At 38.8% G+C, this 13,628-nt stretch overlaps 1 protein-coding gene across 1 annotated transcript in view; it reads right to left on the bottom strand.

Annotated features, from left to right (window-relative positions):
• Positions 1-5,252: 5,252 nt before the first annotated feature.
• CAPN9 (calpain 9) overlaps positions 5,253-13,628 on the bottom strand; it is a 34,309-nt gene continuing 25,933 nt past the window's right edge. The window contains exons 17-20 of the mRNA XM_063307194.1: positions 11,781-11,859; positions 9,557-9,673; positions 8,631-8,689; positions 5,253-5,314 (exon numbers count right to left, since the gene is read on the bottom strand). Coding sequence (XP_063163264.1) covers positions 5,288-5,314; positions 8,631-8,689; positions 9,557-9,673; positions 11,781-11,859 — 282 coding nt within the window. The 3' untranslated portion in view covers positions 5,253-5,287. The remainder of the gene's footprint in view (positions 5,315-8,630; positions 8,690-9,556; positions 9,674-11,780; positions 11,860-13,628) is intronic.

Here is a 13,628-nt window from a genome sequence, read left to right as displayed (position 1 = left end):
GATGCAGACTATAATATACCGACTTCCAAGGTAGTCTCTAGTTAGAGACCCTAGCTTGCATAGAAGAACATGAGCATGCTTCAAGTGAAACCTGGCTTTGATTGACCCTGTGGCATATATCCCAAAATGTGCCTGACTTCGTATTATCTGTGCCATCAGGGTATGCTGCATGTGGTATGGTTACAACTAAGGGCTGTCTACACCAATCTTATTCGAAAGCCTCAACAGACTTAAGCCATGACAACTATCCCTACTGATCCATGTGAGAAAAAATGACAAGTCAAACAAGACACTGCAAGGGACTATTAAACACTGGACAGGAGAGTGAAGAAGTAGGGTTATAGGTATTGGTTTCTTCACTCATTTTTGAAGGATGTGGCCCTTCAGTCTCTTTTTTGAAGGATTTACTATCCATTTAGAGTACTAAATGTGAATAGTTGGCTACCCAGATGGGATCTGTGGATATGTCTTGGATTATTGGACATGTTTCTGAGATGAGGGACTCTTAGTGAAAAATGGACTGCACCCTATAAGACCTGGCAAGAATAGAGAGCCAGTTTGGTGTAGCACCCAGGGTGCTGGGCTAGAGACCAGGAGACTCTGAGCTCTAGTCCTCCCTTTGGCATGAAAGCCGGCTGGGTGACTTTGGGCCAGTCACTCTCAGCCCCACCCACTTCATAGGGTTGTTGCAGGGAAAATGGGAGGTGGGAGCATTAGGTATGTATGCTGCCCTGAGCTGATAAAAAATAAAGGCAGGATAGATCAAATAAATACGTTTGGAAGGCACCTGGTAAACTCAGTACTGAGGTGTTTAAATAGAATACTGGAGGGAGGAGGGAGAGAAAAGAATCCAGAAAATAGCACAGTGCCAAGTATTGAGATTGGGATTGGGAGTGGTGAACAGCATGGAGAGGCACCCAATAATTAACATGCAAATCAAGGAACATAGATCAAGTTGCATGATTCAAGGGTTACAGGATGTATACAATGCCGAGAGTACGTGGAACAAAACAGGAAGGTAGGAATGATGTAGCAGACATTACTGAAACTTGGGGAGATGAAACTCACAAATAGAATCAAAGGATTGAAGGGAAAAACATTGGGGAGGGAGGGAGGGAGGGAGCGAGGACACATGTATATTGGGATCCAGGAATTTGAGCATGAGCACCCAATAGCATTTGGCTAAAAATACAAGGGAGAGGAAATAACAAGCACAGTATTGTGCTATAGATCATCAAGCCAGGCCAGAAACCACAGTTCCTAGGGGCATGTGTATGAGTGATCTCAGGTATGTCATAATACCATTACCCAAATTATGCAAATCTGCCTCATTTGTGCAATGATGTCATAATACATGAAATCACTATGACTTCTAACAACAACTGTGCATATTTTGGTTCATATTGTGAATGTTTCAGTTCATGCATGGACTGTGAAACCAGCTGTTCCAAGCAGAGAATGGTATGTGCATGAATCCTTGATAACTCCTTATTTGTGCTACAAGTAGAATGTAGAAAAGAAAAAAACAAGCAGAGGTGTATTGTTCAACTGTGTGCTGTTATGTGTATTTCTCTTTGCTTCATGGGACAGCAGATACTGGCTATGCAGAAAATCAACAGTTTGAAGAGCAATGCTTTTGTCTGTCTGCCTCTCATAGACCCACGCTGTATTTGTATCCTGGCTGTCCACCCAGACGCTCATAATCATATCCAGGTGAGCCTTCATGTCCTATCTCTTACAGGGTTGGACTGATTCATGGAAGTCATGGGGATCAATGGCTATTAGCCTGGATGGCAGTGGGACTGCCTCTAAGGCCATCTGCTGAGAGACTAGTGGGCTTCCTTGTGCATTTGGTTGGCCACTGTGAGAACAGACAGCTGGACTAGATAGGCCAAGGGTCTGATCTAGCAGGACACTGCTTATGTTATGTTCTTATGTCTACCTAGTAATAGCCAACTGTTACTAGTTTTTAAAATGGAAGTGCATCACCAACCTTCAGATAGCATGCATTTACATTCCATTACAATCCATATGGACTCCTGGCTATTTTAATGCATGGACAGTGAAGTCCAGAAGGAGCTTTAAGGTAAATCAGAATTATGAGGAAAACAAGGTAGAGGAAGAGGTAATCTCTACAAAAATTAATGACTAAACTATTAAAAGGCTTACAAGTAAAAACAAAAAACGGTGTGCCAAGAAGACAAATTGGGAGCCAGAACAAATGCTGAAGTTAGTGCCTGACCAAACTTTCTTAAAATATGTGTCCTGGGTTTAAGGTTCTGATTAATGACAAAAATCCTCTCCTTTCAACAGCTGGGGCCAGCCTTTGTGTTAATAAGAACACAGACCCACATATGCAGTCAGCAAGCCTAACACAAAAGTAGGCAGTGTTCTCCTCTACTACCTATAAATAATTTGGATCCTTTTGTTCTGAGTTTCTGTAGAATCATAAATCTATGAGTTCATCACATTACCAATCATGAAAATAACATTAATGGTCAAACTGATTAAACTCAAATAGAGAAAACACAGACAGGGCTCTGCTTACATTATGAGAAGGCAAGGTGGGGTTTTATCTGTCAGATTAAATTTCTTGGCAATTTTTTAGCCTCACAACAGTAGAAACAGAATCTCCAGCTCCCTTAGAGTATCCTTATTACATCTTTTCCTTAAGAGGCTTGTGCCCAGAATTAGAATGGGACTTTCTATAGCTCACTGGGAGAGCAGAGCCTGCCTAGCATGTAGAAGGCTCTATATTTGATCACTGGTATGTCTGGGCAGCCAAAACAATAGACTGAGGATAGAAAAGACCTCCACTGAGATCTTGAAGATCTAATGTCCATCATATTAAGTAATGCTGTCCTAAATCCAAGCCAATATAAAGCATTTTCCTTTTATTCCTCCTTAAGTGTACTTGGCTTGTATTGATTCAAATCTGTCAAGATTTTGCTAATACCTGATTATTTTAAGGATTTTTCTCAACTTCAAACAGAATTTTGCCTCCCTAAGTCACAACAGTGTCAATGTAATCATGTCAAGCACATCTTGATGGCTCAATATGGACCAGTTGTTTAGACTATTTCAGAGTAACCTGAGATGCTTTCCTCTCTGATGGAGTTGATATCCAGAACTAAACCCACATCATATTTGTATCAAAAACTAAAGAATGTTTGCAAAATTGTTATTAATGACACTTACAATGTATGGACTAAAGAACTGAAACATCCGATAATGGAAAATAGATGGTTGCAGATCTTAAAAGATGTCAAATCAGTTTAATCAGATTTAAGATTTAAATTGATTCATCAAAAGATTCTATTTTGAGTCTACTGGCCATCCCCAAGGATGTATTTAAAAGGATGGACATCAGATTTTCGTTGTTGGCGATATAAAAAAATGGAGGGTCATTGAATCATATGATTTGGTAAACCAAATATTCTAGAAGAGATTTACAACTATACTTAGATGAGACCATGCACACTCTGAAAGAGCAAGTGTCCAGATGGACTTCGTGTTAAATGGAGAAAGTCAGAATAACTTTTCCACCAGGGTAAGGTGGCAAGGCAGCCATACTAAGAGATGGAGAGGGCTAAATGTATTTTAGTTTTTCATACATTGGTATGTCCAGGTTAAATTATGGTGATATATTCTATATAAGGCTGCCTTTGGGGGCCCGTTTGTACATGGATGTGTGAGAACCAGAGAGAGACCTGCCAATGTCATTTCTTCCCCAACAGTAACAATCCTGTTGCCCAGAAAAATCAACGGGGTCTGTAATTCTGGACCTCTTAATCTGGACTCCTTTGTATTTGTTCCAGTTTTATACAAAGTAGGAGACAAGTAAAAGCCAACTTCTTTAATGGTGCAGTACCAAACCTACAGCCATGCTAATCATTTAGGAAGTGAATCAGATCAGTATTGCAAATACAATTCTATTCAGTGCCAGGCAATGTATTTTCAAGTTTAAATGGACTTTGCAGGGACAGTCATGAATCTGTGTTTCAAGGTCAGTTAATCAAAGAGTAAAGAAGAAATGAAGTATTTCATTTTCATCTCCTGGAGCCCCATTAGAGCAATGTAGATAATATTAGTAAGTCATAGGCACCAATATCACTGCATTGTGAGCTCAAAATACAAACACAGCTCTCAATAACCTTGTAAATGGGTATTAAAAGCATATGGCTTTTTGCTACTCTGCAAGCAAGTAATATACAGAATCATCCACCACATTGTATTTGTTCTTTTTGATCTTGGAAAAGGAGTGGGTTGGGCTATATGTAATAGACTATTATAGAACCTTTTATTGCTAAGCTATGAGGATAACAACAGAAGGCTAGAAAGGAGAAAGGGCTGGAACCTAAGCATTGAGGGAAGATGTTCTTCTCTCCTCAGCTTTAATGTACAAATGCACTTGCATCTGGATGGAATCCAGGGAGACCTGAATGATTGCACTAAACGTCTAATGCACTTATTACATAGATGTGGAGTCAGACAAGTTTGGTTTATGTTCTCCATAAAGAAACACAAAGCATCTAGCAAAGCCAGATGGAGATTCTTAATACTCAGCATTCCTGATCTGTTTAGATCTGTTTAGAAAAAGGAATAGCAAAGCCTCTGGGGCTGAAATGATGAGTAAAAGCAGATGAGCTGAGGAGCTCCCAGATGTACAAAATGAGATATTTAATATTTCTGGAATTACGGCCCTCTCTCAGAACTCAGGGGTCATCTACTGAAGTTAAATGAAGCAAGATGCAAAACCAATGAAAAGATGTGCTTCTTTGTAATATACATAAACTGGAATTGTCTGGCAAAGCCATCATATAGGAAATTGGCCCAATTTAGAAGATTTTAAAGACTAGCTGGAGACAAATAAATAGAGACAAAATGTTTATTGGGAACCAATATAATTATGTTAAATCAAAAGGCAGTGATTGCTTGGGGCTATTCACTAAACAGTAATTCATTATGTATTCATATGTATTATGCAATCCATTCATATACAAATAGAAGTTAATCCCAACTTCCTCAGCTTACTGCCCTCCAGAAGTTTAGGTCTTCAGATCCCATTATTGTTCCATTATCCTGTGCTGGCTGAAATAATAGGACTTCAAGTCTAGAAAATACCTATTTGTATTTCAGTTCTAAAACCGCATATTCATGATAGGTGAGTATAGGAAAATTCCCTGCAATTTTCAGTGATTTGGGGAGAAGTCTGCACTCAATTCAGAAGCTTCCTTGTAATATACATAAACTGTTGGAGACTGGCTGAAATCCATATTTGAGGCCTTCAGATGTTCATAGTCAAATTGATAAACTAATGAGAGAGAGAGAGAGCGCAAATGTTACAATAGATACCTTCCAATTTATCAGGAACTGGGGGCTTTTTGCCTTTACATATTTTGAATGGGTACCCATCTGTGAATGTCTACTCATGGGAAACATCATTATTATGCAAAGTATTCTTTGGTCGAATAGGAAAATAAGTTACTGCCCTGTCCCAAAAGTTATCTCTCTCCTTCCCAGTTACAGCAACATTTCTAGCAGCTGATCACAAATGGATTTTTAAAAAAACTTATATGACACTTTTTTTTTCCAGAGAAGCACAAGACTGCATATATTCCTCCCCATTTTGTCTTCACATCAAGCTTGTAAGGTAGTCAAACTAAGAGGTAGCAACTGGCCTAAGGTTAGCTAATAAATATCATAGCCAAGTAGATATCTGAAATTGAGACTCCCCTGTCCTAGTACAGTCCTGAGGCTATTAATACATCACCCATGAAATCATTTGTTATGACAATATACTGTATAAGGAAAAAAAAAACCCTTCCTGAATGAACTGTGATATTAAACAAGTAATCTTCTGAATAGCTGGCATGTTTGAGAGCGAGCCTGCTGCCTCAAACTCTGTCCTTAGCACATGTTTGTGGGTGTGTGGATGGCTAATAGACATGCATTAACTAATAGACTAGCATTGTTCCGGAATAAAGGGAAATATTTTAAAATGGGGGACTGAAGTCTGAAAAAAGCATATCATTTGTTAGACTGACAGGAAAAAGAAAAGAAAATGGCGAAGTGTCTCTCTTCATCTATGCAAGGAAATATTTGAATTAGTTTAGGTGCCTATTCATCAAAATTAGTTTTAATTTGCAACTTCATGTCCTTTGTAATTGACTCGGCTAAGAAACTGAGGTAATATGGTGATGGTTTTGCCTGGTATTATGTGGGGCAAATTTCACTGATCATTCACAGTCTGTCTGCCATCAACTGTGTCCGTGCAGCTATGATACCAGTTTTTATTTTTAATATATCAGTGTGGCTATTTTGAGAACAATGATAACAATAAATGTTACATGGACAGACCCATTTTGATTTCATTAAATATTGAAAAGCTGCTAACAGTGGCATCCACAGGGTTAAATTTTTAAAAAAATCAAGAATTTATGCCCATTAAAAGGGGTGGGGCTTTGATGATGTAGTTGCAGCTGCCATCTTGATTTTTTTTCAATCACACCCTGCAGTCACCCCTGGCCACTGACACACTCCTGTATGTACTAAATCAAGTGAGACTTGCAAGGAGAACAGCTTTGATAGGGCTTTTCCAGTGTTAAATAATTCAGCCCTTCTATCGGTTTTTGCAGACTTTGTGTAGGTTTGGAAACAAAGCAGGGTTGGACCTGGTTAGTATTTGGGTAGGAAATGGCCAGGGAATGCCAGGGTTGTTGGCTAGACTGGGAAGTTAAATACATCCTGAAATAAGGCAATGGCAAAAGACTTGGTTATGGTTGCCAAGAAGCTTGAGGTCCATGAAGTTATCAGAAGTTGAGCGTGACTTGAGGGAGACTTGACTTTTCTACCAGCCATTCAGCTAACTTTAGCTTTGTGTTCTTGAGGCAAGTAAGGCATGATCTGTGATGGATAATTGGATACTGTTCATCCTTTGTACATTCTCATTGGCAGTTTACACTGCCATAGCAACAGCTGGATTATGCTATAAACCACTATTGCTGAAGTTCTCTATGTTTTGGTCTGAATGGAAGGGAGTGGTTCATTATTTAATTACTGAGATGAGGGTTTGGGTACAGGCTAGATGGCAAGCCTCTTGGGTGGCTTAAGTTCCAAGACTTATCTGGTTGTATAACTCTGGATAACCTTCAGGAAGCAGAATCTGTTTTGCTTAGGGGCAAGCAACATGATGCCCACAGGCACCAACACGCCCATAGCTGTCTCCCTTGGTGCTCACCAGCTAGTTGCTCCACCTGACATTTTTTAAAGATTCTTTTACTTCAAAAATAATTAATTTAATTCTTAATTAATTAAATTAAAAGCTGGTGGGTAGCAATGCACCAGTCTCTAGCATAGCCTTGGGCCCACCAGGGTCCCACTGAGAAAGCAGCAAGCTAGTTTGTTTTCTGTTTAATGGGTGTTTATTATTATTATTGTTGTTGTTGTTATTGTGCATGCCTATTACATCAGCCATTCTTTGAATAGACAGATCTCCCACAGCTAAATGTCCAACATGTCCCAATCTCAAAATGGTTTCACGCTCTTGGTCAACCTTATATTCCAGAAGGGCATGATCTTAGTTTGTTACAAGAAAACATCTAAGAGCTATGTGGTTCTTCCTTTATTATCATATAAGCTTTCATGAGCTTCCTTTATTTTTTAAGGCATCATGGAATTCTAGTTTTGTGTTTTGAAAAATAAATGTATTAATGTTGATTTACTCTAAAGTAGATTTTGATTCCTTGGCTATTGCAAAACACTTGTTTCATTTTTTTAGTCTGAGGAACGTGAACGTTCTGCATTTTATCATAAAACTGGCTTTGAGCTATTTAAACAATCAAACCTGTAAACTAGATACAGTGAAATTCTTTTTGAAGTAAAAGAATCTTTAAAAAATGTCAGGTGGAGCAACTAGCTGGTGAGCACCAAGGGAGACAGCTATGGGCGTGTTGGTGCCTGCGGGCATCATGTTGCTTGCCCCTAAGCAAAACAGATTCTGCTTCCTGAAGGCTATCCAGGAATGTTTTATGACCACAGTCCTAGTGAAGGAGGATCAGCAGAACGGTGCTCCAGTACCCTGCATGCTCCTATCCTTCCCACCTTGCTGTGTATATGTTAAGTGTTGTGAGACAACTCACACAGCATTACAGAGGTTCCCAAGGCAAATATGAGAACCTAGTTTGAACCCATACACAAAAAGCAAATATGGGGGAGAGGTGAGGCAGAGTGAAACAGGGAAAATAAGTTGGAAATTCCACTAATCGCTATCCTTAAATCTCCCCACAGTAGAGTTGTACAGACAGTAGCACTTCATGGCCCCATTGTGGAGGCAGGTTATAACTCAGCCTTGGAGGCAGTCTTGCATTTTATGCTATTTCACACAACCTCAGGGACTGAAAGGATGCATGATGACATGGCAGACCGTAAAGAACAGCCTTAAGTAACCACCTGAAAGAGATTCAGGAAGCCAATCTCTTTACTTAGCTTCATTATGTCCCCAGTATAATATGTCCAGTAAAAAGTGAATTGAGGAAAGTAGAAGAGACAAAAGAAAACCGAAAAATCCCACTCTCAAATAATTACTATTAAAAAAACAATGTTTGGCTTTTGTGCCGTTAAGTGTTTACCTCATTTATATGAAGGTTAATGAAATCTTCGTTTTGCACATGCAATGCCTCAAATACTCCTGCAAGAAGAATTTTAATGTTATTTTCAGCTACTGAAATATTCGAAACCCCTTTCTCAATAAAATGTCAAACATAAAGCAAATGTTGATATTTACAGGTAAGATTCCAGAAGTCCCAGTGGGAAATATTAATGATGTCTGCAAAACTGAATATTGTTTCTGATGTTTCTTTATGCCAGGATAAATTATCTTTACTGGTTAGTGACAGGAATGAAGGTGACATTTGGACATTTTTGGAATAACCTAGCATGGCTTTGAGATGCATTGATTAATGTCAGAATTTTCAAACATTTACCACTGGGACTCTTCGGATCTTAAGAATGACAGGTCATATTACCATTCATCAGGTTTCTATCACTTATTGCAAAGATTCTATAGAAGGTAATTAGCACAGCTGTAGAACTCTGCCTTTCATGAAATGATCCCATATGGAAAAAGAGTCACGTGACATGTATGCATGGTTTCTAACTTGTATTCCATATCTGTAGACCAGTGTTTTTTAACCGTGGCAACTTTAAGATGTGTGCTGGAGAATTCTGGAAGTTGTAGTCCACACATCTTAAAGTTGCCAAGGTTGAGAAACACTGCTGTAGACCATCAAAGCTGTAATCCTATAGACATTTACTTAAATATATTCGTTCTAAATTTACAGAAGTAATGTCCCTATTTTTCTTGTTTTATAATAATCTTAAAAATTTAATTAACTCCCAAAGATGCAGGAGGGCTTATTTCTGAGAAGACATGTACAAGATTAAACTATTGTTAAATTTAACTGATTCAAAACCAAATTATTGTTCATCTCACGAACTACTGGAGATAAAAAAGCACTCAATAGGGAAACAAATGGCACCATGAGAAGATACTCACTGCTTGCATTTTCCAAGCGAATTAGGCAGTTTAAGAAGTCATCAAATTCAATCTGATGCTGGTCATCAGAGTATCTTAATACAATCAGCTGCAGCAGATAGTTATTGAGCTGAAATCCTTAAAGAAAGGTAAGGATGAATTTCTTTAAAGTTTAAGTTTGCTAGTCTTTGAGCCAGAAATTTAAAAACATTCTTTTAAATGATATTGTCATTATCAGTGCAAAATTTGGCAATCTGAGAAAAATAGTTTTTGTCTGAAAAACAAACTTCTGCTCTTATCAGTGAGTGGTACAGATCAGTTTCCAGCAAGGCAGTCAGGTTACACACATATTTTTATCTCATCTAATGCATAGAGCATGGTCCTGAGGAGAATTATACATATACACAGATATATTATTTTGAGAGGAGAGAGAGAAGGGAAGGAGATTCCTCTATCCTTTCACCATTCTCCCCTGTTGTGCAACCTGTTCATTGTTGGATCAGAAATATGTCCAGACTAATTTACCTTACTCAGGACTTCTTAAAGCCCAAGTCTGAAAGGGATAATTGAATTCAGTGTTTCTCAACCTTGGCAGCTTGAAGATGTGTGGACTTCAATTCCATGCTGGCTGGGGAATTCTGGGAGTTGAAGTCTACACACCTTCAAGTTCCCAAGGTTGAGAAACACTGGTTGAACTGAAGGTACTCCCTCCCTTCTAATCTCTACCACAGAGATGGGAGGCTAGAGTGGCTGCTTGAACTGGGGCTGCTTTCAGCTACGCAGTCTTTTTGTTTTTCTTTGTACAACTTACAGGGGCAGTTGTATTTGTGAAATGGGGATAGTAAGGGGATGTAGAAGAGTCCCCATCCTGCCCCTCCAAACTTAATCAGGCCACTATGGATTAAACTTTTTTCCCCCCAAGATGTCACAAATTAAATCAAAACAAATTGTGGGTGTTATTAGCCATAACAATGGCTGAAATAGCATTCAGGATGGCTGCACCCCATTTAAGTGCACTTGAGGTAGGTTCCATTGGTTGGCTGTAATAAGCTCCAAAGTGATGATTTCCAAGTTGTGAGAATGAACATTAAAATGGCAAATGCAGAACCCTTTACTACATCAGCATATGTATGTATGTTATAATTCAATAGTAACTGACTTAGTCTTCCACCTTCACATTCCAGAGGAGGATGTGCAGGATGACTGCGGCCTGGTGGGGAAATTGCCCTGCCTATTCCACTGAAATCCATTTGTCAGTAGGACAACTTCATTGGATGACTCCATCTGTGACTTCATTGGGGTTTGCCAATGAAGCTGAAGGAGGGGAGATTCACGATGGAAAGGAAGTGGGGAGGAAGGTAGAGAATAAAAATGCTTGCTCCTATGCCATAACTTTTATGGGAATTATAGTCCAGCTAAATTGTCTTTGCTTCCCCCTATTTATTGCTAACAGTTGTTCATGAAGGTGGGGGCATTCCCTCAGCAGGAGGCTAAAGTTAATACCTTTCCTCAAAAGCCGCTGTCCCAACTTAATGTCAGTGCACATAACTTTATATATTTAAAAAATGCTGAAAGTTTAGTAAATGATTTTAGACTTAATTAATGTATGCGTGCCACCTGCGCTAGCATTTTATTCTGATACTTTGATATTTGATTCACTTGCACATCATATGATTTATTCATTGGCGTATTCTCCTGGTGTAGCTTCTCCTTCATTTTGAATTAACAGCTTGATGTCCCAAAGTTGCAGCACTGGAGTGGGTCTTACGCTGCAGACTGCACACACAGTCTGTATTTTAGAACCAATTTTACTAAACTTTTGTTCATTTTCATCAAGCAATCTGAAACAGCACGGGGACCTTGCACTTCTCCTATAATACTATAGCTGGGACATTTGCTTGTAATATAAATGTACTGTATATGATAAATAAAATACAGATGACTTTTTAAACCTCCACCTACTTCTCCTGCAGTTGCAGCAGCATGCATGGGTATAGAACAGTAGATTCTGACTGTATTCTGCACCATATGTCTTGAGCACTGATTACCCTTGAACAAAATACTGGCATAGCTGTGTCTCAACAAAGAAAGGGGACTTGGTGCAGAATTTGTCTTAAGGAGAACAATCTTGAAAGACTGGGGTAGGTATACTCCCTGGGCCCAGGATCCTCTCCAACAATCCTCTTTGCCTTGTGCCATATACTAAGTTGTCGCTTATTGCAAAAACCATTGAGGAAATTGGTACCTGCTGCTTTTAAAGCAAGGCGAAGTTCGTAGGAAGACATTGTGCCGGACTGATCAGAATCAAAATGAAGGTAGAGGCTCTAAACCAAAGAGAATAAAATAGACAGCAAATAATAAGCATGGATGTAGTAAATTGAATTCATCATTGAGCCAAGGAGATTTTCTTTTGAATTAAAAAATCGTGAACTACAGCAAAAGCTTAGTCTTTTAATAAGAGCAGTTAATCTGAAAACGTACTACCGGATTCCTTCTGATTTTTGACTACACAGACTAACACGGCTCCCTGCCTATAATTTCTTTTGAAGTGATGTTTTTACCAGTTCTTGCAAGTTCGTTTGAACTGTTCTGTATAAGAATATATGAATATGTGAACTGTTGGATAAGTATATTGCATTAGGTTTCTATTCAGCATTATACTTAACTGTAGACAATAACCAATACTTACATTATGGGCATACATCTGTAAAGTTTTTTTTTTTTTACTATTTTAAATTTTCAATTACACATGAAAGATTTTTAAAACCCCAAAATTGGTGAATCCACTTTGAGAAATAATAAGCAGAAGTATGGAATCTGATTTCTAAAAGCAGAAATATATTTAGATGCAATGCTTCTAGTCTCTAGGTTCATATAACCAATCACTATCTATTTGTTTTTCCATAAGTGCCCCTTTTCAATACATAAACTTCAGCATGAACTAGCTTACAAGTACTCAGGGTACTATGCATTCTTGTACCTTTATTTTCTTAATTGATATTCTTATATCCTGCATTATTTGATTACATCAGTGGATACTGTGCTAGTTTTAAAGAAATGGGTAACATTCAAAAGCAGTTGTAATTCGTTAATATTTGGAACCTAATATGCTTGCTTATAAGATCCAGTTTGGTGTAGTGGTCAAGGAACCAGGCTAGAAACCAGGAGGCAGTGAGTTCTAGTCCAGCTTTAGGCACAAAAGCCTGATGGGTGACTTTGGCCCAGTCACTCTCTCCCTCAACCCTAGGAAGAAGTCAAGGGCAAACCGTTTCTAAAAATGTTGCAAGAAAGCTGCATGGACTTGTCCATGTGGTTGCCAGGAGTCAAGATACACTTGAAAGCACACACACCTGCACACACACACACGTTTGCTAACAAAAGGGATGAGTACAATGAATAATGCCAGGAAATGGAAAATTTCACTAGTTTAGCTTAAGGAAAGAACAGAGAAAGAGCAAAGAACTTGGGGAAGAGACAGAGGCCTGTGCAGAGTGGTAAAAAAACTCAAGATGACAACTGCGACCACCCATGCGATACATACAAAAAAGTGCTAGAACTTTGTGTGGTCATGGCTACCATTGTGACTGTTTTGCTACAAGCACAACACCCTGCAAACATCCCTGAGAAGAGCACCAGACCTTGTTTCTCATCCTGCTTATGCATCCAGCTAAGTATACTAACTTAGATTGGAATAATATGGTACCGCAAGCCAACTGCATGTAGGGTACTTAGCCCTTAACACCATGGTTTTGATTGAATCTGGAGTAAAGGATGGTGGTTAGCAGGCAGCACATACTCAGTCAATAGGGGTGTAACAGGAACCCAATTACTGTAATTTGCTAAAAACATGCCTGGAGTCGAAAGAGAAAAATAATAATCTATCAGGGGTAATTTAATTATTTTAGGAGTTGCTCCTTTAGATTTTAGGGCTAATGTTCCTGTGGATCTAATAGGCCATTTCAAATTACATTTGTTGATAATTGGAGGAGACAGGCATTAAGATCACCAGTGGAAATTGAGACATTAAGCAAGATTTTTTTTTTCTTCTGCTTATGAATCAGCAATGTGTCAACAGCAAGGGTTATTTCACTTG

Source organism: Candoia aspera, chromosome 1, assembly GCF_035149785.1.
Source record: "Candoia aspera isolate rCanAsp1 chromosome 1, rCanAsp1.hap2, whole genome shotgun sequence".
NCBI lineage: Eukaryota > Metazoa > Chordata > Lepidosauria > Squamata > Boidae > Candoia > Candoia aspera.
The sequence above is the reverse complement of the archived record's forward strand: the minus strand, read 5'-3'. Positions and strand labels throughout refer to the sequence as shown.